The 25964-nt window shown below is 46.4% G+C and overlaps 1 protein-coding gene across 7 annotated transcripts in view; it reads right to left on the bottom strand.

The window, feature by feature from the left end:
• Positions 1–25964, bottom strand: part of DGKZ (diacylglycerol kinase zeta) — a 181889-nt gene that overhangs the window by 83591 nt on the left and 72334 nt on the right. For 4 of the 7 annotated variants that reach the window (XM_044269558.1, XM_044269560.1, XM_044269561.1 and 1 more), the window contains exon 2: positions 896–1001. In XM_044269558.1, coding sequence (XP_044125493.1) covers positions 896–1001 — 106 coding nt within the window. Of the gene's footprint in view, positions 1–895; positions 1002–3784; positions 4389–16261; positions 16313–16746; positions 17666–25964 lie in introns of those variants that run through there. The other 3 variants (XM_044269555.1, XM_044269556.1, XM_044269557.1) reach the window with 3 other exon arrangements.

The following is a 25964-nucleotide window of genomic DNA, read 5'->3' as shown; positions in this document are numbered from 1 at the left end:
GGTTATGGTCGTGTGCATGAGGCCTCAAGTGAATGCGCCTGGGCTGCAATACAATGAACGCCACGGTGCTTGGTAAGGTGCAAGGAGGCTACAGCCTCTTCAAACAGCTGATCGGCAGAGTGCTGGGAGTCGGACCCCCGCCACCGATCAGATATTAATGACCGATCCTGAGGATAAGTCATCAATATTCTACTTCCAGAAAACTCCTTTAAAGTATTATTTTCATCGCAAACCGCTAGGAAACACCACTTTTAGATCGATGGATAGAGGACGCACTGCCGGGATCCCACGATCCTAAATTTGGAGGGACCGCAGCATGGCTGTAGCACTGTGTACCCTTCGCTATCCTAGTGCTACGGCTCCTCCATTCTCAGGATCATGGGGGTTCTCTGGCAGCTTTGAAAGTGATGCACTATTCCTTACTGTGTGTGATGGAAATTTTCCTGGCTATATGCCCCCATTGTCTGTAACGGCAAAACCCCTTTAAATACATTTCCTTATTATGAAGTGCAAAAAAATTATAATTTATGTTAGAATTGAGCAGAAGTCTTGTGCCCTCTGCACTTTGATTGACAGGGCCAGGCAATATATGTATGTCATCACGCTTGGCCCTGACTTCTCCTAAAGTCAATCAAAGTGCAGAGGGCGCGGCAGTTGCAGAGAGCTGAGCCTCTAGGAGTAATGGTAACGCCCCCGTTGCTCCTAGAGGCTCATTTGCATATATTAAAACATCATTTTTCTCAGCAATGCGGACACATATGAACATGGGACCAACATGCCTTTTAACCAGAAGCTTGGAGAAATTTGGGAACAAATATGATGCATCACCTGCAGGAGAAGTCTTCCATTAAACCAGGTTATTGGGAGGGGGGGCAATGAAATGCAGAATACTCACGCTCCAGTCCACAGTACTGCGTATGTGCGTTTCCGAGTCAATGTGCAGCACATTGGATGATGATGAAGGTGTGAGATGTTGGGCTCCAGATTTGGCAATGGCTTTTCTGCAAGACATAAAGATGCATCTGAGACTGTGTACAAACTATAGTACAACCAACTCAAAGTCTACACAGTCCACACAGAGAATCGGGCATCCGGCAGAAGTGTCATACACATGGAAAACCCATTTAGGGTCCATTCACACGTCCATAGAATGGGTCCGGATCCGTTCCGCAACATTGCGGAACGAATCCGGACTTATTCATTCTCTACGGGACCGGAAGAGATGCAGACAGCACACACCCCGCATTTCCGGAGCGCGGCCCCGATCTTCCGGTCCACGGCTCCCGAAAAAATTGCGGACAAGAATAGGCAGTTCTTTGGGGGTGCCGGCCGGCTGTGTAACAGTTGTAAGGTCCAAACCTTGGAGAACCTGATGATAAGATGTCACCTAGTGGCCAAATACTACAATATCTACAAATTCAGTTTTATTCCCTGCTGCTCCAGTGGTGCCGGTCCACTGACCGATGCACATAAGAGCTTAAAGGGTCCTGTCATCTCCCCAGACATGTCTCTTTTAGTAACTGCTGGCATTCCCCATGTCATAACAATTCTGGAACATCTATTCTTATGATTCTATGATGCACCATTCCTTTATTATTCCTGCTAGCAGTTTGCAATGCAGGTCCAGATGGGGATTACCAGTTGGGAGTGTGTCCCTGCACAGCCTAACTCTGCCAGCACTGACTGGATAGTGTCAGACTGTGCAGGGACACACCTACAACTGGGAACACCCACCTGGAGTCTCATTGGCAATCTATTCATAACTTCTAGCAGGAATAATAAAGGAATTGTTATTACTAGGGAGATGCAAGTAGCTACTAAAACAGACAAGTCAAGAGAGGTGACAGCTCCTCTAAGCCAATGTCAACACACACCGGAGAGAGAATGTGGATCGGCAGGGCATTTGTAAAGTCTGGAATTACCCTTTACACAGTTGTGTCTCATAAATCGATGGCACATCATAAGGATAAGCTATCACTTTGGTGATCTGCGGACGCTCAACCTCTAAGACCCCCACTGCCACTGATGCAGAGAATGAAGTGGCTGCAGCACTGATTTAGCTCTGCAGCCCCTTTATGGTTTTTACCTGCAGAGCAGCGCTCCTATCATCCACCATTACAGTGCTAAACCTGTGCTTCGGCTCCTTTGTTTTCCAGACCAGTGGTGGTCGCAGAGGTCCGACGGCATAACGATATGCTACCGCTTTGATTTGTGGATACACCCCCCCCCCCCCCCCCAACCTCCCAAGCCCAATGACTTGGTGCCATCAACCAGAAGACCTGTTTTCTTGCTTGCCACTAGTTTGCCATCTGGACACGGTCCGTCAGCCGGATGAGCATCGGGCCATGAAACAGATAAGAAGCACAAGTGACCCTGCCTATAGCAGCCAATCCCAGTTCAACTTTTATTTTCTCAACCGCTCTGGGAAAATGCAAGCCGTCCCGTGATTGGTTGCAAAGGACAACAAGGCAAATCATCTCCTGTCGGACATTTTTGATACATGGGGCCCCGAGTGCCTTTTCACCTTGCGGTCAACGACAGGACGGTTTTTGCAATATCGATATCTTCTCCAGAGAGCTTGAGTCAGGCTATAGCATTCCTTCTCCTGTACTGGAGATTACACAGGTGCCCGCAGATACTGCCAGCGCAGAACACTTTCTAAAGCCAAAATAAACAAAGCCCCTGGATGCGGCGTGGGGGAAAATACGTACTCAAATATCACGTTCTAAAGATAGGACTGTGCCAAACAGAGCTGAAGGGTAAGCAGAGAAGGTGTACTGTCCAACACCCGCATGAACACTCTGTTCACACAAATAAAGGGCGTGCCACGGGCGGGACACCTGGGGGTAACCGCAGGCATCATGCTTCCTTTAAAGGGTGTGCTGCCTTATGGAGAACTAGGATTACAAATGTCTAAGGCAGGGGTCAGCAACCGTCGGCACTCCAGGATGTGGGGGGGGAAACTACAACTCCCAGCATGTTTTATTCACTTCTATAGGAGTTCTGAAAACTGCTAAGCAAGTGCGCATGCTGGGAGCCGTAGTTTCCCCGCCGCTGGGGTGCCGAAGGTTGCCGATCCCTGGTCTAAGGCATGGGTCAGCAACTTCTGGCACTCCTGCTGCTTTGAAACTACAACTCTCAGCCTGCTAAATTTACTTCTTTGGGGGGAGCAAGTGGGCATGTTTAGAGTTGTAGTTTCATAACTGCTGGAGTCCGGGAGGTTTCTGAACCCCTGTTGTAAAGGCAGAACACTTCAAGAATCAATAAGAGCAGCGCAGGAACCAACATGGCGTGCACTAGGGCTAAATTTGCTGCGTTTTCTGCGTCGGAATCGGCGTCCAAAAACAATTCCAAACAGCCAATGGGAATCCGCACTGGCTTTTATTTTTATTTTTTTAACACGGTATAAAGCATGCGCTATCTTGGAGTGGAAACTGCGTTGAATCTCCCACTGAATTAAATGGATATCGGCCAAAAACCGCGCCATTTGTAGCGGAAAATGCGGTTTGAAATTCAGTAAACAAAACACCCATTCATTAAAAATAAAAATAAACGGGCCTACAAATAACATCTTCAGAAATCAGGACTGGTTGCCCCATTTGACCCATCAGCAGACTACAGGCTGTTGCTTACGGTGGCCTGTAGTCTGCCGACAGTTTTTCTAATCAAGCAATACAGTGCTACAGGCTCAAAGGGTTAATACGGGATTCACGCTTAAGGACATGATGGGTGCATTACACATTGAGGCCCCCCCCCACCCCACCTTTACTAGTCCCCTGCGTACAGTTTGCGTTGGTCAGTGGTGGAGTCAGGAGTCATGGGTTGAGGGTCACATATCTCCATGCTACTGGACATGGCAGAAGAACTCTGGGAGCCGTTTTCCTGGTCGCTTCCTTCCTCAGACGTCTCTTCCAATTCTTCCTCTTCAGAGTTTTCCTTTTTGGTCTCTGGTTCTTTTTTCATCTGGATAAGGCTTGCGAGAAACATGGAAGGCCCCAAGAGCTGACGATCGATACAGTGCAACTTCCCCGCCCGTCTCTTCTGAACGGCAAATCGTGGACTCAGGCCTGGGGTGGTTGTACTTGACCTCCTGCGTCCGTCCTTCCTCCCGCCACTTGCTGGAGTGGCCAAACCAATCGGGAGAGCTGGCACCTGAGTCACAGAACAGCGTCTCTGCATGGACAGGGTGGTGGACGCCAGGCCGGCACTGGATCGACGGCGGGCTTTGCCAGTGGTGACGACCACGTTACACCTCCGTAAAGGCAGGGGGCAGGACATTTCAGAAGGGGGAGGCGCGGGCTTCTTCCTGAAGTGCCTTTTAAAGAACGTATCCATAGCGTTCTCGTTGCGGAGGGGGCACGGCACGGGGCGGTCAGCGGAGGAGGCGGCTGTTGACGTAGAAACCGCCATGTTAAAATACAGCAAATGCCAAGTTGTCACTTCTCTGATTTAATATACAGAGGCGCGATGTAAAACCCCGAGCACATCAAATTCATCAATTCTAAATTAAATATGGAAATTACAGACGCTCTATATTTAGACTCTGCATAATTTTACATCACCGCCCGTGAAATCAGGACTAAATGATTCAATAATCTGTAAACTATCCAGCAAGGGAGGACTGCAGCGCCAAATCTAGTACCAAAAAGTCTACAAGATGCCACAAGGTCCCCATGTATTAAAGTCAAGGACAGAGCGTCGTCCACCACAATTCAATGCACTGCCCTAACTGGGGAGGACCTACAGTGTTGTTCATCCTGAGCTGTCTGGTTCATGAATTCATTGTACTGTAAAGCAGTCCTTCATCTGGAGACAACCTACAGCATTTTTTTACCTGAGTTTAACGTAGCTCAGGTTTGTGCCTTTTATGCTGCAGTTCTCTACCTATCACAGCTCAGGGGGGTGTGGCCTATCTCCTGCAGCTCTCGTCTAACACAACTCAGGTTTGAGTCCTTTCTGCCGCAGCTCTCTCCCTATCACAGCCCAGAGGGTGTGTCCTTTCTGCGGCAGCTCTCTCCCTATCACAGCCCAGAGGGCGTGCCCTTTCTGCGGCAGCTCTCTCCCTATCACAGCTCAGAGGGCGTGCCCTTTCTGCTGCAGCTCTCTCCCTGTAACTGTCACGGCTTCTAACAGTAAATATGGCTGGTGGCAGTGGAAGGATGGAAACGAGCACTTGCGTCCACCTCGCAAAATAGACAGGAAAAAAATAAATAAAGGAAAACAGCAGGTGACGCTATAAAGCGACATTCTATTGAATAAATCAGTGGCCACACTTAATTTCTAATTACATCCAATTACAAAAGTATTCAGATCCAGGTAATAGTTTGAAATGAATATTGCCTAAAACTCCCCGACGGTGAGGGACCTCTGACAAGGGCTGAGGACCGAGCCATTTACAAATTGGATTCTGGATAATAGTCCTGTGTAAAGCTGCCGCTGACCATCCGACGGCGGGAGACGCACGCTCGCTGGGTGACTGCTGCTTTCACGTGCCACTGAAGATCACTGCTGGCGGGCAGCACTGATCACAAACAATGAATCTGTATGGGCCAAATGTCCAGCCGACCGCTATCTACAACGTACGTCCAGTTTTAAACCCTGTCCTAAGGTTGCACCGGGTATCGAAGTCTCGATACTTTTACGCCCGGTTCAATTCCAGGATTAACCATAGCACATCCTGGGGTGAAATACAGTTATAAAGCCGATCCTTACACATAATCCGAAAACATAAAATGCAACTATAAAACACCGAAAAACTTTTAGTAAGTGGCTAAACGAAAACCGATGAGCCTGCAGTCGTTAAGGGGTTAAGCCTTCTCCATGGTCATGCTTCCAAGTCAGCTGCACTCCGGGCCTTTGATGTAGGTGATAAGTGGACTGAGGGGATGCATTTTTTTAATGCATTTATGTATATATTAATGAGGAGCTTTCATATGGTAAATCAGCGTCATCCCCCCCGCCGCTGGCGCCTGCAGGGGCAGAGGAAGAGGAGATGTAGCAGAGCAGATCGGCGCTGCACACGGCGAGATCAACCGGAATTTCTGAAGCACATTTTACACCGACATCCCCACCTCATCTAACCTACCGCTGCAAACCCTGCAGGTGTAAGGGCTCGTGCACACGAACGCATTTTCTGTCCGTGTTTTTGCAGCCCATATGCGGAACCAATGGGGCTGCAAAAAAAAAAGTTAATGACTCTGTATCTGTATGTCTGCAATTCTGTTCCGCAAAGAAATAGAACATGTTCTATTCTTGGCCGTTTTGAGGACAAGGACAGGCATGGTTACAATGGATCCGCAAAAAATACGGATGTAACACGGATGTCATCCATTTTTTTGTTGGACCGCAAAATACATACGGTTGTGTGCACGAGCCTGACCTGCTCGCCGAAACTGCCATTATCTTAAAGGAGAAGTCGCGTGGAAGTTAAAGTAATAGTCCCCAAATACTGATATTTCGGGACTGCAGTGGCACATTGTATACCTGCTCTGTCCATAAACAGACCTGCACATATCCCATACACCGATGTGGACCAACCATATGGGCATAGTCCCCAGGACCACGGCTCAATCGACTGTTATAGCACCACTTAAGAGAGTATTAAAGCGATAGACATTTACAGAATGACCCCAGGATATGCCCAAAATATCTCAAGACCTCATTGTGTTTCCAACCCTTTGAAAAAGAGGAACAGTGACATACGAGGTGTTAACCCCAATCAAGTGGCATGCTAAGCGGGCAATCCGTGGGGGCCCCAGAACACTCTGGGGGTCATTTACTAACAATTTTACACCTTTTTTGGCATAAAATTGTTGCACGATCCCTTTTTTGCCGCACGGTGCCAACAGTGCGCAGGCAGGATGGCTGACCCTATAATCTTGCATGGAAAACAGAAAAAAAAAAAAGCAATCAGAAAATAAAAAATAAATTAGATTAAAAAAAATTAAAAAAAGAATAGAATGTGTGTCAGCATCTGGGTTTTTATAAAAAAAATTATAGGTGTCACATGCCCTTTAAATGGGTTATTCCTACCCCTGATAGATCCGGGGCCCACCTCTGGGGCCCACACCTGTCTTCAGAACAGGGGTCCTTAGTCACGCCCCACCTGGTGAGGCACATGTGCAGCTCTATCCATTCATTTCTATGGGAGATACACAAACAAGGGAGCGTGCCAGGGAACTGGCTCCGTACTGGACATAGGTGTGGGTATCAGAGGTGGGATAAGCCTTTAAAATGGACTTCCTTGTGTTCCCCTCCTAAAGAAATAATTCCGGAGCTTCTTTTATTAGGGCTCTGCATTGTACTTTTCCTCTGTTACTCCTCCAGGAAAATGTATGAACTAGTTGACAACTGGGTGTTACCATTCCACTTGTCCATTGGGAATTTCTAATACCCTATTGACCAGGGGAACGGTTAAACCAAATTTTCAACACTTCCAGGTGGAATAATAGAGGGACGGCAAACGAAGATTTCTAAGAAAAGATGATCCAGAATACTTTTTGAGTGGGGAACACAGATATTTAGTAAAAGTGATATGTCAGGGGCGGCGACGACTCCTTCTCTAATGCAGGTGAAGGGGCCGCAGGATACGCGGATCTTCACACCTCTCTCGTAAAACGCCCAATTATCCCATTCTCTGGAGTTTCTGTCAAAAATGTGCCATGCACTCAGGTCTGGATGTAAACTGTAAGCAGAACAGCTGGAAAGGAGAGGTTTAGAGCCCAAATCCGACACGCTGGCAGAGGAGGGGGGAGATTAGGTCCAGCTCCCCTGATGTGAAGGCAGGCTGGCAGGAGACGGATGTGCGGGGAGCCCGGACTTACACAATACATCATTTACAGTCTGTATAGAAGCGCTTGTTTGTGTGGCCATGAAACATGATGGAGCGGTGACCTTCCATAACCCACCACTGCCAAAAAGTCTGCAGCGCCCACTCCCTGGCACTGCCCTGACGTTGCACAGGGGCAAAATATTCTGTCCTGTTCCTAGGGACGTTCCCGGGCCTCCTTCCTAAAGCCATTCTGGGTTGTAGCCCAGAACGGCCGAAAAGGACACAGGTTAAAGGTCCTCTCCTTGCAGAGAATGAGCAGGAAGCGGCTTGCAACGAGCATTTCCTGCTGCACGCTCCCTCGCTACCCAAACCGAGCGGCTCCACATCTGCGCTTGGTTTTAATTACCCTCCATTATTCGCAGCTCGTTACGTCAAAAAGCTGCTCCCCCCCTCCCCCCGCGTCTCTGCTGCTGGGATATCTCTTCACCATCTAATATATAGAGAGTGTCAGCTATCGGGCCGAGGGTACGGTGTCACTTATCACATTACAGCGGGAAACCGGACGCCGAGAGGAAATTTGTTGGGGAGGAACAGGAGAGGGGTTAACGTGGTAGCGGCGAAAACCCAAACCCGGCTATTTATAGGGACGAGATGCGAGATACGCAGACGGCTATTAATAGCGGAGGTGCATTGCCTGGGATGACACGGCACCGCCACAAAGCCGGAATTCACAGCGTTCACAGGCCCACAGCAATATACGACCGAAGAGCAAACGTAAAAAGCTGCATTATGTGATGAGCGCTGCTCTGCCATGGACTGGTTTACAAGGGAGAAGGCTATGAAGATTAATAGGGTTGCAACTGAAATAAGCATGACAAGCTTTAGATGCGTGTGCGCAAATACTGCACATGCAAATGTTCAATGCAAATCGTGTCAGGTCCTGGGAATCAGTATTTTGCACTCACCCCCCAGGGTGGGACGCCGAACTGCTTCTCTGTGAGAATGGCGAGTGTTGCCTCATTTTTGCACTGGTCGCAGCAATCATTTCCCCCGACTGTCCCTCAACAGTCAATCCAAAGAACAAAATGGCTGCACACCGTTAGATATACAAACAATAGAGCAACAGTCCTTCACACGACCGTTTTCCCGTTTACTGGCCGTTTTTTGCATTCCGTATATGGAACCATTCATTTCAATGGTTACGCATCGCAAGAAAAACTAAATGTACTCCGTACGCATTCCGTTTCCGTATTTCCGTTCCGTTTAAAGATAGACCATGTCCTATTGCCCGCAAACCACATTCCGTGGCTCCATTCAAGTCAATGGGTCCGCAAAAACAACGGAACACATACGGAAATGCATGCGTATCCGTTCCGTTTTTGTGGAACCATCTATTAAAAATGTTATGCCCAGCCCAATTTTTTTATATGCAATTACTGTATACTGTATATATATGCCATACGGAAAAACGGAACAGAAACAAAAAACGGAACGACGGATCCGTGAAAAACGGACCGTAAAGCAAAAGCCATACGGTTGTGTGAAAGAGGCCTTAGGCTGTAAACAACCCTGCAATAGTCAGCGTTGCACTGTTTGCAGCCCCCCCAATAGTCAGCGTTGTACTGTTTGCAGCCCCCCAATAGTCAGTGTTGCACTGTTTGCAGCCCCCCAATAGTCAGTGTTGCACTGTTTGCAGCCCCCCAATAGTCAGTGTTGCACTGTTTGCAGCCCCCCAATAGTCAGTGTTGCACTGTTTGCAGCCCCCCAATAGTCAGTGTTGCACTGTTTGCAGCCCCCCAATAGTCAGTGTTGCACTGTTTGCAGCCCCCCAATAGTCAGTGTTGCACTGTTTGCAGCCCCCCACTAGTCAGTGTTGCACTGTTTGCAGCCCCCCAATAGTCAGTGTTGCACTGTTTGCAGCCCCCCAATAGTCAGTGTTGCACTGTTTGCAGCCCCCCAATAGTCAGCCATACTTTTTGCAGACCGAAGTGGTAAGATCTGCCCCGTTTGCATCTCTCAAATATCCAGTGGGCTTTATTCATCAAAACTGTCCCACAGCAACCAATCAGAGCTCACCTTTTATTTTGTAAAGTGTTCTGAAAAAAAAAAGATGGGTGAGCCCAGATTGGTTGCTATGGGCAACTAAGACAGTTTGCCTGTTAGACAGTTTTGATAAATGAGGCCCAGTGTGCTTTTTGCAGACCTCAGTGGTCAGAGTTGCATTTTTTGCAGGCCCCAGTAGTCAGTGCTATGCAGTTTACCACCCCCTCAATAGTCAGCGTTGCACTGTCTGTACCCCCCCCCCCCAATCATCAGATGCACTTTTTGCAGACCCCAGTGGTCAGAGCAGCAACATTTTAAGCTCCCAAATAGTGTTGCGCTTTTTGCAGATTCCAATGGTCAGAGTTGTGCCGTTTGCAGACCCCAGCAGTCGGTGCTGCACACCTTTAGGACCTCAAATGCCAGATTCTGAGACATCTCTGGGTCTCAGCCAAAGCATTACACCCCTCTGCACTATTCCACAAATAAATGTGTCTTAACATAAACCAGGAACAAGTACAAATGGGAGCAACACAAAACTTTACTTGTGTGTTACCTAAACTAGGGGTTTTCCTATATACAAACGCGTCTGTGTCTCTATTCGTGAACGAGAAGCCGGCATCAATAGGAACATACTACACATAAAAAACAGTAACATACTACACATAAAAAACAGTAACATACTACACATAAAAAACAGTAACATACTACACATAAAAAACAGTAACAAACTACACATAAAAAACGGTAACATACTAAAGTAACATACTGTAAAGCAGAACTGGCTTAGCTGCCCATAGCAACCAATAAGATTCCACCTTTCATTCTGGAGGGCGCCTTTGGAAAATGAAAGGTGGAATCTGATTGGTTGCTATGGACAGCTAAGCCAGTTCTGTTTTACATCAGTTTGATAAATGATCCCAATAGTAGATACATGGTAACATACTACACATTGGACGTACAGTACATGGTGACATACTACACGTAGAACATAAATGGTAACATACTACACATTGGACGTACAGTACATGGTGACATACTACACGTAGAACATAAATGGTAACATACTATACATAGGACATACAGTAAATGGTAACATACTATACATAGGACATACATTGTAACCTACTATACATAAAATCTACTCAAATAGAAAGTATACAACAGATGAAAGTGTCCGTTAAGTAGAATAAAGTGACTAATACCGAGCCCCAGACCCCACACTCGGGTAACGCACACATGTGACATTTAGAAGGCCCTGAAAGGAATATTTGTATAAATGGAAAGCAGTGACGTCATCGGTCAGAACTGGTGCTTCGAGACCGATTCATGCAAATTCATTCAAAGCAACTGAGTGAATGGCGAGACTGTAGGGTCCTAGCTGGTAGGAGAGCGACATAAGAAGCGGACGTATCGGAGCAGTGAGCATGGGGGATGTTCCCTGCGGTAATCCCACTGAGGAACATCACAGTCGGCTTCTCCTCGCCCTGAGATGGCTGATAACAGGGAGCAGTAGGTTGTATTGAGCGTTACAGCAAATGGAGATGTAAAAAACCTAAAAACCTTGGGGGGGGGGGGAACTGAAAATCCACCACAATCGCCAGCATGCAACATGTGGATGGGATTTTAGAGAGAGAAAAAAAAAACTTTGCTGGTATAGTATTAGGGCTCGTTCACACGACTGAAGCCCATGCTGTGCACTGCAAAATGTGGTCCACAATGCACGGGCACCGTCCATGGGGCAGGCACATGGGGATCGCAGATCCATTCACTTGAATGGGGTCCGCGATCCTTCTATTCCACAAAAAGATAGAGCAAGTTCTATCTTTTTGCGGTGCGGAAGCACGGAACGGAACCCCAGAAAGCTCTCCGTAGTGTTTTGTTCCATTCCGCATGTCCGGATTTGCGGGCCCTTTGAAATGAATGGGTCCGTATCCATGATGTGGAATGGCCACGGAACGGTGCCAATGTATTGCGGATCTGCAAATGCGGTCCGCAATACAGCAACAGGCATCACACGTTTGTGTGAACGAGCCCTTATGCTGCGGTTTTTCTATTGTACTCCACAATGTCTGCAGGCAGCCTCAGGCCTCTTTCACATTAGCGTGACGGATTAGGTCCGGATGTGTTCAGGGTGAGTTCAGGGATAATCGCGCGGTTTTGGAAGCAAGTTCAGTCAGTTTTGGCTGCAACTGCGTTCAGTTTTTTCCGTGCAGGTGCAATGCGTTTTGATGCGTTTTTAAAGTGTGTCATAAAAAAGGTTTACAAACAACATCTCTTAGCAACCTTCAGTGAAAAACGCATCGCATCCGCACTTGCTTCCGGATGCAATGCGTTTTTCACGCAGCCCCATTCAATTCTATGGGGCCAGGGCTGCGTGAAAAACGCAGAATATAGAACAGGCTGCGATTTTCACGCAACGCAGAAGTGATGCGAGAAAAACAACGCTCATGTACACAGACCCATTGAAATTAATGGGTCAGGATTCAGTGCGGGTGCTATGCGTTGACGTCACGCATTGCACCTGCGCGGAAAACTCGCTCATGTCAGCAGCTTTGTCCCTATGACACTGGCTGACCTGTTACATGTGCACTTGGCAGCTGAAGGCGTCTGTGTTGGTCCCGTGTTCATATGTGCCCACATTGCTGAGAAAAATGATATTTTAATATATGCAAATTAGCCTCTAGGAGCAACGGGGGCGTTACCGTTACACCTAGAGGCTCTGCTCTCTCTGCAACTGCCGCAACCTCTGCACTTTGATTGACCGGGACAGGCAGGTGTGATGACGTTTACACTTCCTGGTCCCGTCAATCAAAGTGCAGAGGGTGCGGCAGTTGCAGAGAGAGCAGAGCCTCTAGGTGTAATGGTAACGCCCCCGTTGCTCCTAGAGGCTAATTTGCATATATTAAAATATCATTTTTCTCAGCAATGCGTATACATATGAACACGGGACCAACACAGACGCCTTCAGCTGCCAAGAGCACATGTAACAGGTCAGCCAGTATCATAGGTACAAAACTGCTGACAGATGCCCTTTTGGGTCAGCTATGCAAAACATAGTTCACACGGCCAGTGCTTCTGCATTGCAGACCGCTATTTGTGGTCCACAACACGGGCATTGCGACCATACAGTCGAGTGAATGAGCGCTTACCACCAGAGAGGCCGGGGCTGTGCAAACACCACCACCACTGCCGAATTGCCGGGTGGTCGTAACTAGGCTTGAGCGAATCGAGCTTTGTCTGATAGATCCGAAGTCGATTCATTCAAAAACGTAGCTTTTAATGATATGTCCGAACAGCATTAAAATGTTTTGGCTCCGCGTACGCAAAATTTGTATCAATTGAAGTCTCGCGAGACTTCAGTGAATTACTTCGGTATTCTTATCTGCGTCTTTAAAAACATTTTAAAATAGGAATCTGAAATCGGCTTTGGTACCGTGGAACCCGCCAGTACCGGACCTGGCCTTGGATTATTATTTTAAAATGTTTTTAAAGACGCAGATAGGAATACCAAAGTAACTCCTTCAAGTCTCGGGCGACTTTGGCCGATACAAATTTTGCCTACGCGGAGCCAAAACATTTTAAGGCTACATGCACACAAACGTTGAAACGTTGTGTGTTTCTGTGTCCGTTCCGGTTTTTTTGTGGATAGGATGCGGACCCATTCATTTCAATGGGTCCGCATCAGTATGTCCGTTCCGTTTCCCCGCAAAAAAAAATTGTGCATGTTCTAATTTTTTCTAGTTTGCGGACAAGGATAGGCATTATTACAATAGATACGCAAAAAAAAATTGATGCGCAAAAAAAAAATAAAAAAAAAACGGATGCCATACAGAACGTTATCTGTTTTTTATAAGGATCTGCAATTTGCGGACCGCAAAACAAATACAGTCATGTGCATGTAGCCTAATGCTGTACGGACACAGCATTTAAAATAAAGTTTTTGAACAAATCGACTTCGGATCTATGATCCAAATCTCGATTCGCTCAAACCTAGTCGTAATCCCTGGAAACGAGCAGTGTGGGATGCGATGAAAAAAATGAATCCAGCCTGCAAAGGAGGCAATACGGACAATCACAATACATTAGTAAGTGCCTTCTATTAACAGGGTCTACATCAGGCACTCAAACTGCGGCCCTCCAGCTGTTGTAAAACTACAACTCCCACAATGCCCTGCTGTAGGCTGATACCTGTGTAGGCTGTTTGGGCATGCTGGGAGTTGTAGTTTTTCAACAGCTGGAGGGCCGCAGTTTGAGGATGCCTGGTCTACATGATAAATGCTACTTGTCAAGCCCTTTAAGGGCTCATGCACATGAATGTATTTTTTGTCCTCATACGATCCGCATTTTTTTGCGACTCGGATGCAGACCCTCAAGATGCGGATAGCAACCGTATGTCCGTTCCATAGCCCCGCAAAAAAGATAGAATATGTCCTATTCTTGTCCGCAAGGATAGGACTGTTCTATTATGGGCCGGGCAAAATGTGGAATGCACACGGCCTATATCCGTGTTTTACGTATCCGTAATTTGTGGACCACAAAAACAGTTACGCCTGTGTGTAAGAGCATTAAAGCAGACATGTGGGCTTAGGTGTCCTACCACTGTCCCAGTTGACTACAATTTCAGTGCAATATTGCCACACGTGGCGCAAGCAATAAATCACCAAATCGTAGAGCATGTGAAAAAGCACCCCAATATGGCTGATAATACAGCTCCGACAGAGGGGGCGGCCTCTTCCCTGCCTGAAATGGCTGATAACATGGAACAATAGACTTCATAACGGGATATCATCTCATGCAAATGATAATGCTGAGCAATAAAAGTAACAAACACACAAAAGTACGTAACATTATGAGCAGGGTCTGTATCCACGCGATACATCATACATAGAGGGGAAGTCCACGTCAGACCAACCTTACTATTATGTATGAGACAGGTGAGGAGAGGGGTCTTCTATAAGGGTGGGTGCACACGCTGGCATAAAAGCCGACAGGATTTCCATGGCAGAAATGTGGATTTCTGTCACAGGACGATTAGCCCCATTGTGGAGCTAATCCACAGCTTTTCAGCACACAATCCATGGAAATACGTAGCGTGTTGCTTATTTCCACCGTGGTGTCAAAAAGTTCAACCACATTTTTTTTTTTCTGCCGCAAACGGATGGGGATGCAGAAACCCTATTCACATATACGGGGTGCGGACGCATGTAGCCCAAGTCTTAAGGGGCTGCACCAATCCAACACGTGCGAATGGACCACCGTATTGAAAGCTGTCATCATAAGGCATGCATACATATATACTCGGGCACGAGCACGCCCACATACGGAATTCTAGCAGAAATTAAAAAAAATAAAATTTAAAAAAAAATCACAAAAAAATTTATAAATAAATAAATCACATTTTGGCGCACAACCATTTTAATGCAAAAATCAGTGACTTTTTTAAACAATTTTTGCCATTTCTGGGGGGTAATGGGAGCGGCTATCGGGTCCACACCAGATTTATTAAAAGTAGCAAATATTGCCGCAGCCACACTCCAGTGGGGGTGGTGTAAAAACCGGAGTCAGGAAAAAGTGATGTTCAAAAATGAGCTAAATTTATTTTTTAAAAAAAACCGACATTCCCTTTTAGGTTACCAGCACAAGGGTGCAGCTAGACTTGCAGAAATTCCGCACAAAAGCCGCATCAAAATCTGCATGTGTTACTTGATTTTGGTGAAATCCGCACCAAAAATCGCACAAACTATTGACGGGCTGCAGATTTCAAAATCTGCACAGCAGGAAAGCGTGCATGAGATTTGTCTAATCTAATACAGTTTGCGGGTACAGTATTAGGGCTCATGCACACGACCGTATGTATTTTGCTGTCTGCAAAAAATACGGATAGAACAGTCCTATCCTTGTCCGTAAGGCGGACAATAATAGGACATGTTCTATTTTTTTTGCGGGACGGAGACACAGACCTACGGAAATGGAATGCACACAGAGTAACCTCCGTTTTGTTTTTTTTGCAGACCCATTAAAATGAATGGTTCCGCATATGCAAAAAAAAAAAACGGAACGGATACTGAAAGAAAACACGCTCGTGTGCATGAGCCCTTACAACGGTGGGTTTTCCGCACAAGAAATCTGCAACGTGTGCAGGTAGCTTTAGGATAATTCATCGCCCCCCCCCCCCCCCTAAAGTTTCTAGAACTTGCCACAAAGTAGATTCTCATAAGAAAAAGCAATTTTTTTTCTAAGTGTATACAAATAGGACATACAGATTTAACCCCATCACTCCAATCATCCACCCCCATACGTGCCCCAAAATCCTTGCTGGATAGTTACAAAATATTGCTTCGCCAACACTCCTGTCCCCCCCAAACGTATGACATAAGAACATCTATCAGTTATCCCGCCCCTCCCCCACCCCCCCAAAAAAAGGGTTAATAAGTAAAAGTCCGTGACCTGATCTGCTGGGCGGAAGATTCAGCGCAGTCAGAGACTGGGAGCGATCCACTGCGTAAGAAGAGATGAGGAAGATTAGTATGAAGGAAGCATGACTGAGCGAGAAGCGCGTGTAACTGTGTGTGTGTGTGTGTGTGCGCCCTGCAGTGTGTCAGCGTGAGAACACGGAAACCGGCACCCTGTCAGCGTGAGAATGTCAGAGTGAAAGGTGAGTGCGCCGTGTAGGCGTCGAGAGGAGAGTGTGAGCTTGCCTCTGCAAAAAAAAAAAAAAACTGTGACTCCGTCAGTTAAATCGTTAATGTAGAGACAGAAGCGCCACTGTGCAAAGGGTAAAGCTGGCGATATGCGGCGTGCCTGGCACTACGGGCATCTACAGAGTCTAGGGAAGGCGCATCCAGGCAGGCAGAGGAGCTACGGGACTTAGTTCGCAAACTCTAAAGGTGATATCTGAAAAGTTGTGTGTGCGTCCGACGGAAGCTACCCACAATGCACCTGCGGTGCACGGTGTGCGGTGCCTGCCCGTGTATAGGAGAAGAGAAGTGGCAGCTGCCCATCGCCCAGCCTGCGGGCGCCGGTCTTCGGTCCTAGTTTGGAGTGTGGGTTATTAGGACGACGGAGGCGCCTCATTGGTAAGTCACAGCACTTGAGAGAGAAGTGCGAGGAGGAGCATGGATGAAGAAGAGGATGAGGGGGGTGAGACAGAGAGAGGAGCAGGTGAGCGCGAAAGAGAGGAAACCGCCTGCCAAGGGGGCATAGGAAATATCAGGGAAGGGAAGGGTGGAGGGCACAAAAAAAATGCACAAGAAGGAAGCGTAGACGGGCTGGGAAATAACGAAAGATATGCAGAGGGCAGTGAGGGGTGCTGCTGGAGGATGATGACGTAGGGTTGGGCTCTGCTTCATCTCTAAAACAGCAACCGCACTGTTAACCATTCAGTCTCCTGGTCCCCACGCAACAGACGTCCCTGAAGTTGTCCTTCTGCCGGGTCTTAGGCTATATTCACACCGTGCATCCTTTGCTGTATGGGCTGGGAAAGCTCCTGGCGTACGAGTCAAAAGGTGCTAATTGGCCCCTATTCAGCTGACGGTGCCCAAAGGGGGGTCCGTTTGGTTGGTATACATCAGCGTATGGAATGGCATAGTCTGCTGCACTATTCCGTATAAAAAGTACCATGCACGGTCTATACCGTACATTTTATTTTTTACATGGTAGCCTATGGGCAATGGATGCCAGTCAGAAGAATGGGTCAGGAAATGCCCCCGGTGTAAACCTCCAATGGGCATTGCAAAACGCAGCATGAAATACCCTTGTCATTACGTTTTCTACAAGGGATGGCATTTGGCTTTTCTGGAGCAAATTATAAAATGTCTTAAGTGCAGTTCAGGAGTTTTTGAAAGCGGTGTCCTAACTAGGGTCAGACCGTCCCACCAAAGAACATCGTAACATCTGGTCCTGTCAATCACAGTGCAGAGGGCCCGGCAGTTGCAGAGAGAGCAGAGCCTCTAGGTGTAACGGCAACGCCCCCATTGCTCCTAGAGGCTCATTTACATAAGCTAAAACTTCCTTTTTCTCAGTAATGCGGGCACATATGAACATGGGGCCAACACAGACGCCTTCAGCTGCCAAGTGCACATGTAACCGGTCAGCCAGTGTCATGGGTAAAAAAAACTGCCCTTTAAGTAGGTTACCTAATGAATAACTTTTCCAAGCAGAAAGCGAGCTGGGCAGCTTAGTAACTGGTAGAGATGGCGCCCTGGATCTGTACGTAATAAAGGAGCTGCAGAAATGCTGTCAGCGCAGCCCTTTGCAGGACAGTATGGCTGCCGGTTAACTGCAAGAGTATGGAAAACTGCATAAAAGTTCTAGAGGCCTGTCCTGGTGACGTATTTACCCCCGATGGGGGACAGTACTGGCACGCTGGTTTGCTGGGATGGTAAAGTTGATGATGTAGACCAGATAGTTAACAGCTATCAGTTCCCATGCATTTCAATAGAGCAGGTGGAGATAAGCAGATGAATGAAACCTAAGGCGCCACTGATCGGAGGAAATAAATAGGATCAGACAGGTACAAAAGTAACTTGTCTGTTCTTTCTGCCCTTCAGATATTAGACTGCTGCAGTATGCAAAAAATGGGCAACCTAATATAACTCCTCCCCCCCCCAGACAGGACAATCATTACCGAAAAAATCCTGAACAGCCCCAAGATCATATTGAAGCCAAAAGCCAAGAATACTCAGAGCTATATGTTGCTATTGGCATGCTAAATCTCAATCATTTTCAGTCTACGCCAATGTTCTACTCATGATGTCCGCTTCGGTCTATTTCAGAGCAGTGCTGGCCACTACTGTTATCTCTTATGGCCAACTATTACAGTAGCCAGCTGCCACGTTTGGCAAATGTGCCAAGAAGTCTCTCTTCTCAGTGCCACTAGAGGGAGCCCAGGAGCTCACAGCATACTGTATTCTTATTGTGCTCAATGTACGCACCAAAGCCCCCCCTAGTGGTGGCTGCAGGTAACCAGGAGCTCATGATTTAATATGATAACTATGTAGGGGATTTGGGGCTTTAGTTCAGAAAAAAAACAACTTGTATAAAGAAATACTACCGAATGATTCAACACAAAATGTTAGACATAAAAAAAAAAAAAAAGGCACGATGGATACACATATACACTTGCTGCTGACTTCGCTCCATCACCATCCACATGAAATAAGCAGCTCTGAGACGACAAACGTCTGACAAAACCATCCCTACGAAGCCCACCAGCAGTCATACAAAAGCCAAACCCCAGTACAGAGATGGGCAGCATCGGCAGTCTAAAGCCAGCAAGACAGAGGGACCGGAGCAACCGCCATGTAAGATGCCACCATCCTCTCCAGATCATGGGGATCAAACAATGCGAATGGCAGAAAGAAACAGATAATGCAAGAGACAAAACCTTCTGATATGGAAGGTGGGAATGGATAGGAAGCAGCAGGAATGTGTCCGAGCGGGGACAGATAGACAATAAGATAGATGGCAGATACGTCTAGATAATAGACAGATAAGAAAACTAAAAAGGCCCATATGAGATAGACAGAGAGAGTGATTTAGACAGACAGAGAGAAAGATATGAGAGAGATAGATACAAGACACGAAAAACGAGCCAGCCTTTTTTTTTATCTAGATAGATATGAGATAGATATGAGATAGAGAGATAGATATGAGATAGAGAGATAGATATGAGATAGAGAGATAGATATGAGATAGAGAGATAGATATGAGATAGAGATGAGATAGATATGAGAGATAGATATGAGAGATAGATATGAGATAGATAGATATGAGATAGATAGGAGATAGATAGATAGGAGATAGATAGATAGGAGATAGATAGATAGATAGGAGATAGATAGATAGGAGATAGATAGATAGGAGATAGATAGATAGGAGATAGATAGATAGGAGATAGATAGATAGGAGATAGATAGATAGGAGATAGATAGATAGGAGATAGATAGATAGGAGATAGATAGATAGATAGGAGATAGATAGATAGATAGGAGATAGATTGATATCTCACTGCTGTAGGGAGAACAGCTGCAGTAGATGAGGGGCTCCAGGCAGCGGCTGGAAGGACTTTAAGGAGATTACCAGCCCAGTGTGTTTAAGCCTTTATCTTCCAGGGTCGCCGGGGCCCCTCCACCAATCACACTTATTCCCGGCGGCGGTATAACATCTACTGTGCTGTGAAGCTGCTAATGTCCCTAGACTGCTCAGACAGTCCATGAGCCAACCTCAGAAAGCTGAGCAGCACCTCCTGCTGGACTGACCGGGGAAGACACAAGAGAAGGCTCATTAGCGCCCTGACACCTCTGACATGATGTACCACATCACTTCTCCATTCGCTCTGTAGAGGAATGCAATCAATGGCTCCCTATTATCAGTCATTTCATCCCTGCCCCCCAGGATCAGTAATTTACCCCCCCCCCCCCATCACATATCTATGAAATAGGAAACTATTATTTAACCAAGAAACCTTCTACATTCTGAAAATCCCAGTGAAATCCATCCTGATGGAGACAGAAACCTACGGCGATTTCACACTACTGTGTGCAAAGCATGGCGTGGAGAATTACACAGCATCGTTCAGTGCCTGCAATGGCGGCTTCTCCCCGTGTCAGCCCGCCTGCAGGGAGCTAAAGACAGATCCAAAGGAACGGAGTGTGAAATCCGGGGAAGGAGCCTTCCAGTCTCTTACAATAAAATCACCTGCTCCTTTATTACCCATTGCTTGTATCGCACCGACGTAATCCACAATTGCGGACAAGAATAGGACAAGTTCTATCTTTTTTGTGGGGCCCACAGAACAGAACTACGGTGTGCTGTCCACATAGAAATGAATAAAGGGGTCGTCTCATCACAGACAATGGGGGAATATCGCTAGGATATGCCCCCATCGTCTGATAGGTGCGGGTCCCACCTGTATCGGGGTGGAGCCCCACAAAGTGGTGGGTCCGGCCACCGCCAAGCGCACTCCCCATAGAAGTGAATGGGAGTGCATCGCGGATGACCAGCGACCAGTGCGATTCACTTCTATGGGCTCGACAGAAATAGCCAAGCCAGCGCTCGGCTATTTTTGGCGGCCCCATAGAAAATGAATGGAGGGCGGCATGCGTAGCGCACCCTCCACCACTGTTAGGGCTCCTAGTGATATGCCCCCCTTGTCTGTGATGATATTACCCCTTTAAATTGGACCCCGATTCGATTCGCCCCCCAGGAGGTGTTAACCACTGAGCGACATATTAGATGTCAAGCTTTATTTATTTCAGACATAGTCCTTATGAGACGTTACAATTAAGAGCGTCTCTTGTTCTGGAGGACCCGTCCTGTCCTGTATTACACAGCCATTCCATTCATTTGAATGGGGCACTGTGTAATTCTTAACTTCCCCTGTGGAGGCGCTGTAGGAAAACTGAACACTTAGGTTAGGCTTGTTTCACACTAGCGTTCAGACATGCGGGAACAGCCTGCCGGAGCTCTCTCAATCCGGCATTGCCCACCGGCCCCATTAACTATAATCCGGTCGCAACCCGGCAAATATGCAGAAAATCAGCCAGACAAATACACTACGTGCAGAATTATTACGCAAATGAGTATTTTGACCACATCATCCTCTTTATGCATGTTGTCTTACTCCAAGCTGTATAGGCTCGAAAGCCTACTACCGATTAAGCATATTAGGTGATGTGCATCTCTGTAATGAGAAGGGGTGTGGTCTAATGACATCAACACCCTATATCAGGTGTGCATAATTATTAGGCAACTTCCTTTCCTTTGGCAAAATGGGTCAAAAGAAGGACTTGACAGGCTCAGAAAAGTCAAAAATAGTGAGATATCTTGCAGAGGGATGCAGCACTCTTAAAATTGCAAAGCTTCTGAAGCGTGATCATCGAACAATCAAGCGTTTCATTCAAAATAGTCAACAGGGTCGCAAGAAGCGTGTGGAAAAACCAAGGCGCAAAATAACTGCCCATGAACTGAGAAAAGCCAAGCGTGCAGCTGCCAAGATGCCACTTGCCACCAGTTTGGCCATATTTCAGAGCTGCAACATCACTGGAGTGCCCAAAAGCACAAGGTGTGCAATACTCAGAGACATGGCCAAGGTAAGAAAGGCTGAAAGACGACCACCACTGAACAAGACACACAAGCTGAAACGTCAAGACTGGGCCAAGAAATATCTCAAGACTGATTTTTCTAAGGTTTTATGGACTGATGAAATGAGAGTGAGTCTTGATGGGCCAGATGGCTGGATTGGTAAAGGGCAGAGAGCTCCAGTCCGACTCAGACGCCAGCAAGGTGGAGGTGGAGTACTGGTTTGTGCTGGTATCATCAAAGATGAGCTTGTGGGGCCTTTTTGGGTTGAGGATGGAGTCAAGCTCAACTCCCAGTCCTACTGCCAGTTTCTGGAAGACACCTTCTTCAAGCAGTGGTACAGGAAGAAGTCTGCAAGGTAAGAAAAACATGATTTTCATGCAGGACAATGCTCCATCACACGCGTCCAAGTACTCCACAACGTGGCTGGCAAGAAAGGGTATAAAAGAAGAAAATCTAATGACATGGCCTCCTTGTTCACCTGATCTGAACCCCATTGAGAACCTGTGGTCCATCATCAAATGTGAGATTTACAAGGAGGGAAAACAGTCCACCTCTCTGAACAGTGTCTGGGAGGCTGTGGTTGCTGCTGCACGCAATGTTGATGGTGAACAGATCAAAACACTGACAGAATCCATGGATGGCAGGCTTTTGAGTGTCCTTGCAAAGAAAGGTGGCTATATTGGTCACTGATTTGTTTTTGTTTTGTTTTTGAATGTCAGAAATGTATATTTGTGAATGTTGAGATGTTATATTGGTTTCACTGGTAAAAATGCCTAATAATTATGTACAGTAATAGTCACCTGCACACACAGATATCCCCCTAAAATAGCTAAAACTAAAAACAAACTAAAAACTACTTCCAAAAATATTCAGCTTTAATATTAATGAGTTTTTTGGGTTCATTGAGAACATGGTTGTTGTTCAATAATAAAATTAATCCTCAAAAATACAACTTGCCTAATAATTCTGCACTCCCTGTACTGCTGCGCACAGAGGTTGTTGCCCAGCCGATTCTCGGCATATTTGTGGGGTTGTGGTCGGATCTCCGCCGGTCCACATTCTAGTTTATGGCAGGGATCAGCAACCTTCGGCGTTTGGCGGTCCCTAATGCACGGAACAGGCGGCTCACGAGCCCTAATACAGTAACAACAAAGTGTATGAAAGGAGACAAATCTCGTGTACACTTTGCTTTTTCATTTCATGCGGAAGTTGATCACGAAATCCAGCGCTTGTGAGTTCTTTGTGTGGATTTCACCCTTTTCAATCCAAGGATGAGATCCGTGGCAAAACCTCAAGTAGCACATGCAGTTTTTGGTGGGGAAACGCACGGAAATTTGTGCAGATTTTCAGGTTTCTAACCCTGCACCCGTGTGCAGATAGCCTTAGGGCGCCTTCGCATGCTGCGGATTTAGAAAAACTGCTCCATACATTTTTTTTTTTTTCAGAGCGGATTTTAAAATCCGCAGCATGTCAATTTATTTTATTTTTCCTGACCGGATTTTCTTCATTCACTTAGCAAAATCCACACCAATTCATGCGGATGGACCGCACGGATTTGCCTGCGAACACCTGCGGATTTTAGTGCGGATTCTCCGCACATGAATCCTGAACGTGTGCATGTACCCTTACTGTCCTAATAGGTTACAGCTGATCACTGGAGCTCCCAGTAGGGAGACACTTTGCGATCTAAAAACAATAAAAAAAATGTCCAATGTGGAGAGCCCCTTTAAGTGCTTTTTTTTTGATACTTGAAAATGCAACTATTGCTGGTGCAGAGTTGTACAATCCACCCCCTAAAGCAGGGGTCCGGCACTCCAGCAATTGTGAAACTACGACTCCCAATATGCTCCAGTCACTTCTGTGGGAGTCCCAAGAACAGCCAAGCAGGCATGCATGCTGGGAGTTGTAGTTTCACCACGGTTGGCGCGCCAGAGGTTGCTGATCCCTACCCTAAAGTCATAGCCATAACAGCTGATATGGAAGCCCAGTTCTGCACATTCCCCATTTTTCAGATGATTTGGGGTTCATTGACATGCGGACAACAAAAGGCCATTATGTACATAATGTTTATGTGCGGCGGAGTGTTAAAATGTTCCAGTCTTTAACCATTTCATACAATGTACATTGAAAGAGCTGTGCACAAAATATAAAAGGTTTTGTCGGGGCACAGTAAACATTATACCAAATATGGAGTCTGAAATGTAACCAGCTTCACCCAGCTTATACATTATCACAGAAAGACTGGCCTTAAAGGTGGTTGTCCCCCAAAAAATATTCTGCAGTTTTCAAACAGGCACCTGGATCTGAATACTTTTGTAATTGTATGTAATACATTTTTTTGTATAGCCACTGATTTATTCAATAAAATGTATCTGTATAGCGCCACCTGCTGTTTGTTCTTTTTCTTACTTCTCTGTCCACCTTGCAGGAGGTGGATGCACATGCTCCGTTCCATCCTGTCCCTGTGATAGGGAGAGAGCTGCAGCGCAGAGGGCACACCCCTGAGGTGCCAGCTTGAAATAAAATCTTGCAGAGCAATTGAGCAATGACTGGGGGAGATCTCTGGATCCATGTGAGGTACAGGGCTGGTTCTAGCTTTGTTAGAAAGAAGGTGTCATATACTATATGAAGGCTGATTTTAAAGGGGGTATACTGATCAGGAGGCCAAGGCGATCCTTTGAGCGCTGCTTCCCTTCTTGCAGCTTACCAAGCACAGCGCCATACATTGTATAGTGGCTGTGCTTGGTATTACAGCCCATTCACTTGAATGGGACTGAGCTGCGCCTTGGCCACGTGACCAATGAACTGGCCTAGGGTAAGCTGCAAGAAGCAAACAGCTGATCATCCGGGGACCCAGGTGTCAGACTCCCACCAATCAGATGCTGATGGCTTATCCTGAGGATAGGTCATCAGTATAAAACAGTCGGAAAAGCTTTTTAAAGTTCTTTTTCTCTTTGGACGATTCTATTTTGTCAGAAGGGTGCTCCAATGATGCAGTGATCACAAGTAGTCCCAGCAATCGGGAAGGGAATCCTTCAGCAAGTGTTCAATTCTGCTACAGCACTACCACAGGTGAAATGAGGTATTACACCATTCTTATTGAAATCAATGAGTTGTTAATGTATTAATATGCTGGGTCATCCAGTGTGAGAAATTCTCTTTATAGTTATTTTCTGCTCTGATAACCGTCCTGAATGGAGTGGCCCTCCGCCATATTAACTCAGAATTCCCCAATATGTTACTTAAAAATGAGTTTTCTAAATCGGACAGCCAACGTAAGCTAATCATAGATATTAGATAACTGGTAGTCGAGAGCTGTTCCGCTACCAATCGCCACCACCGATACCCCCAATAACATTTATGCTAATTTGTCATCCCCTTTTACATGACAAATGATAAGACCTATGTGACTCAAGCTAGGGAGGCCACAAAGTCAAGATGTCTCTATGGTTCATGTGTTGGGGCTTAGCGTTGTGCTTCCCTGCATCAGCTAAAAAGAATCTACAGCAAATACTGCTCCGCAGCCCTGCAATAATCCCTTATGGTTATGGATAGAACGCTTTAACTATTACGGTTCATTTTGCTATGCTGCGAGGCACGGAATCGACATGGAAAGCACCAGTGACATCTGCAGGTCAACAGCAGGTATTACACTCTATAAATGTGACTAACGATCTTGCAGTTTTAATACGTCTTAGGCCTCATGCACATGACAGTTGTTTTTCTCGGCCTCCGTTCCGTTTTTTTTGCGGATAGGATGGGGACCCATTCATTTCAATGGGTCAGCAAAAAAATGCTGATAGTTTATCAGTTTGTGTTCCGTGTTCGTTGTCAGGGTTTCCCTTCAGCAAAAAAAATAGTGCATGTCCTACTTTTTTTCACATTTGCGGACAAGGATAGGATTGTTTATTTGAGCGGATGCGAAAAACATGTAGCCTTACTTGAAGTTATCATAGAACCCCCCCTCCCCATATGATTGCTTAAAGGGATTGTCCAAGTATAATGATTGGCAGCAGGTGACATGTGCCGTATACCAGCACGTCACCACCACAGTTTGTAAAAAGTA

Source organism: Bufo gargarizans, chromosome 10, assembly GCF_014858855.1.
Source record: "Bufo gargarizans isolate SCDJY-AF-19 chromosome 10, ASM1485885v1, whole genome shotgun sequence".
Taxonomy (NCBI): Eukaryota; Metazoa; Chordata; class Amphibia; order Anura; family Bufonidae; genus Bufo; species Bufo gargarizans.
The sequence above is the reverse complement of the archived record's forward strand: the minus strand, read 5'-3'. Positions and strand labels throughout refer to the sequence as shown.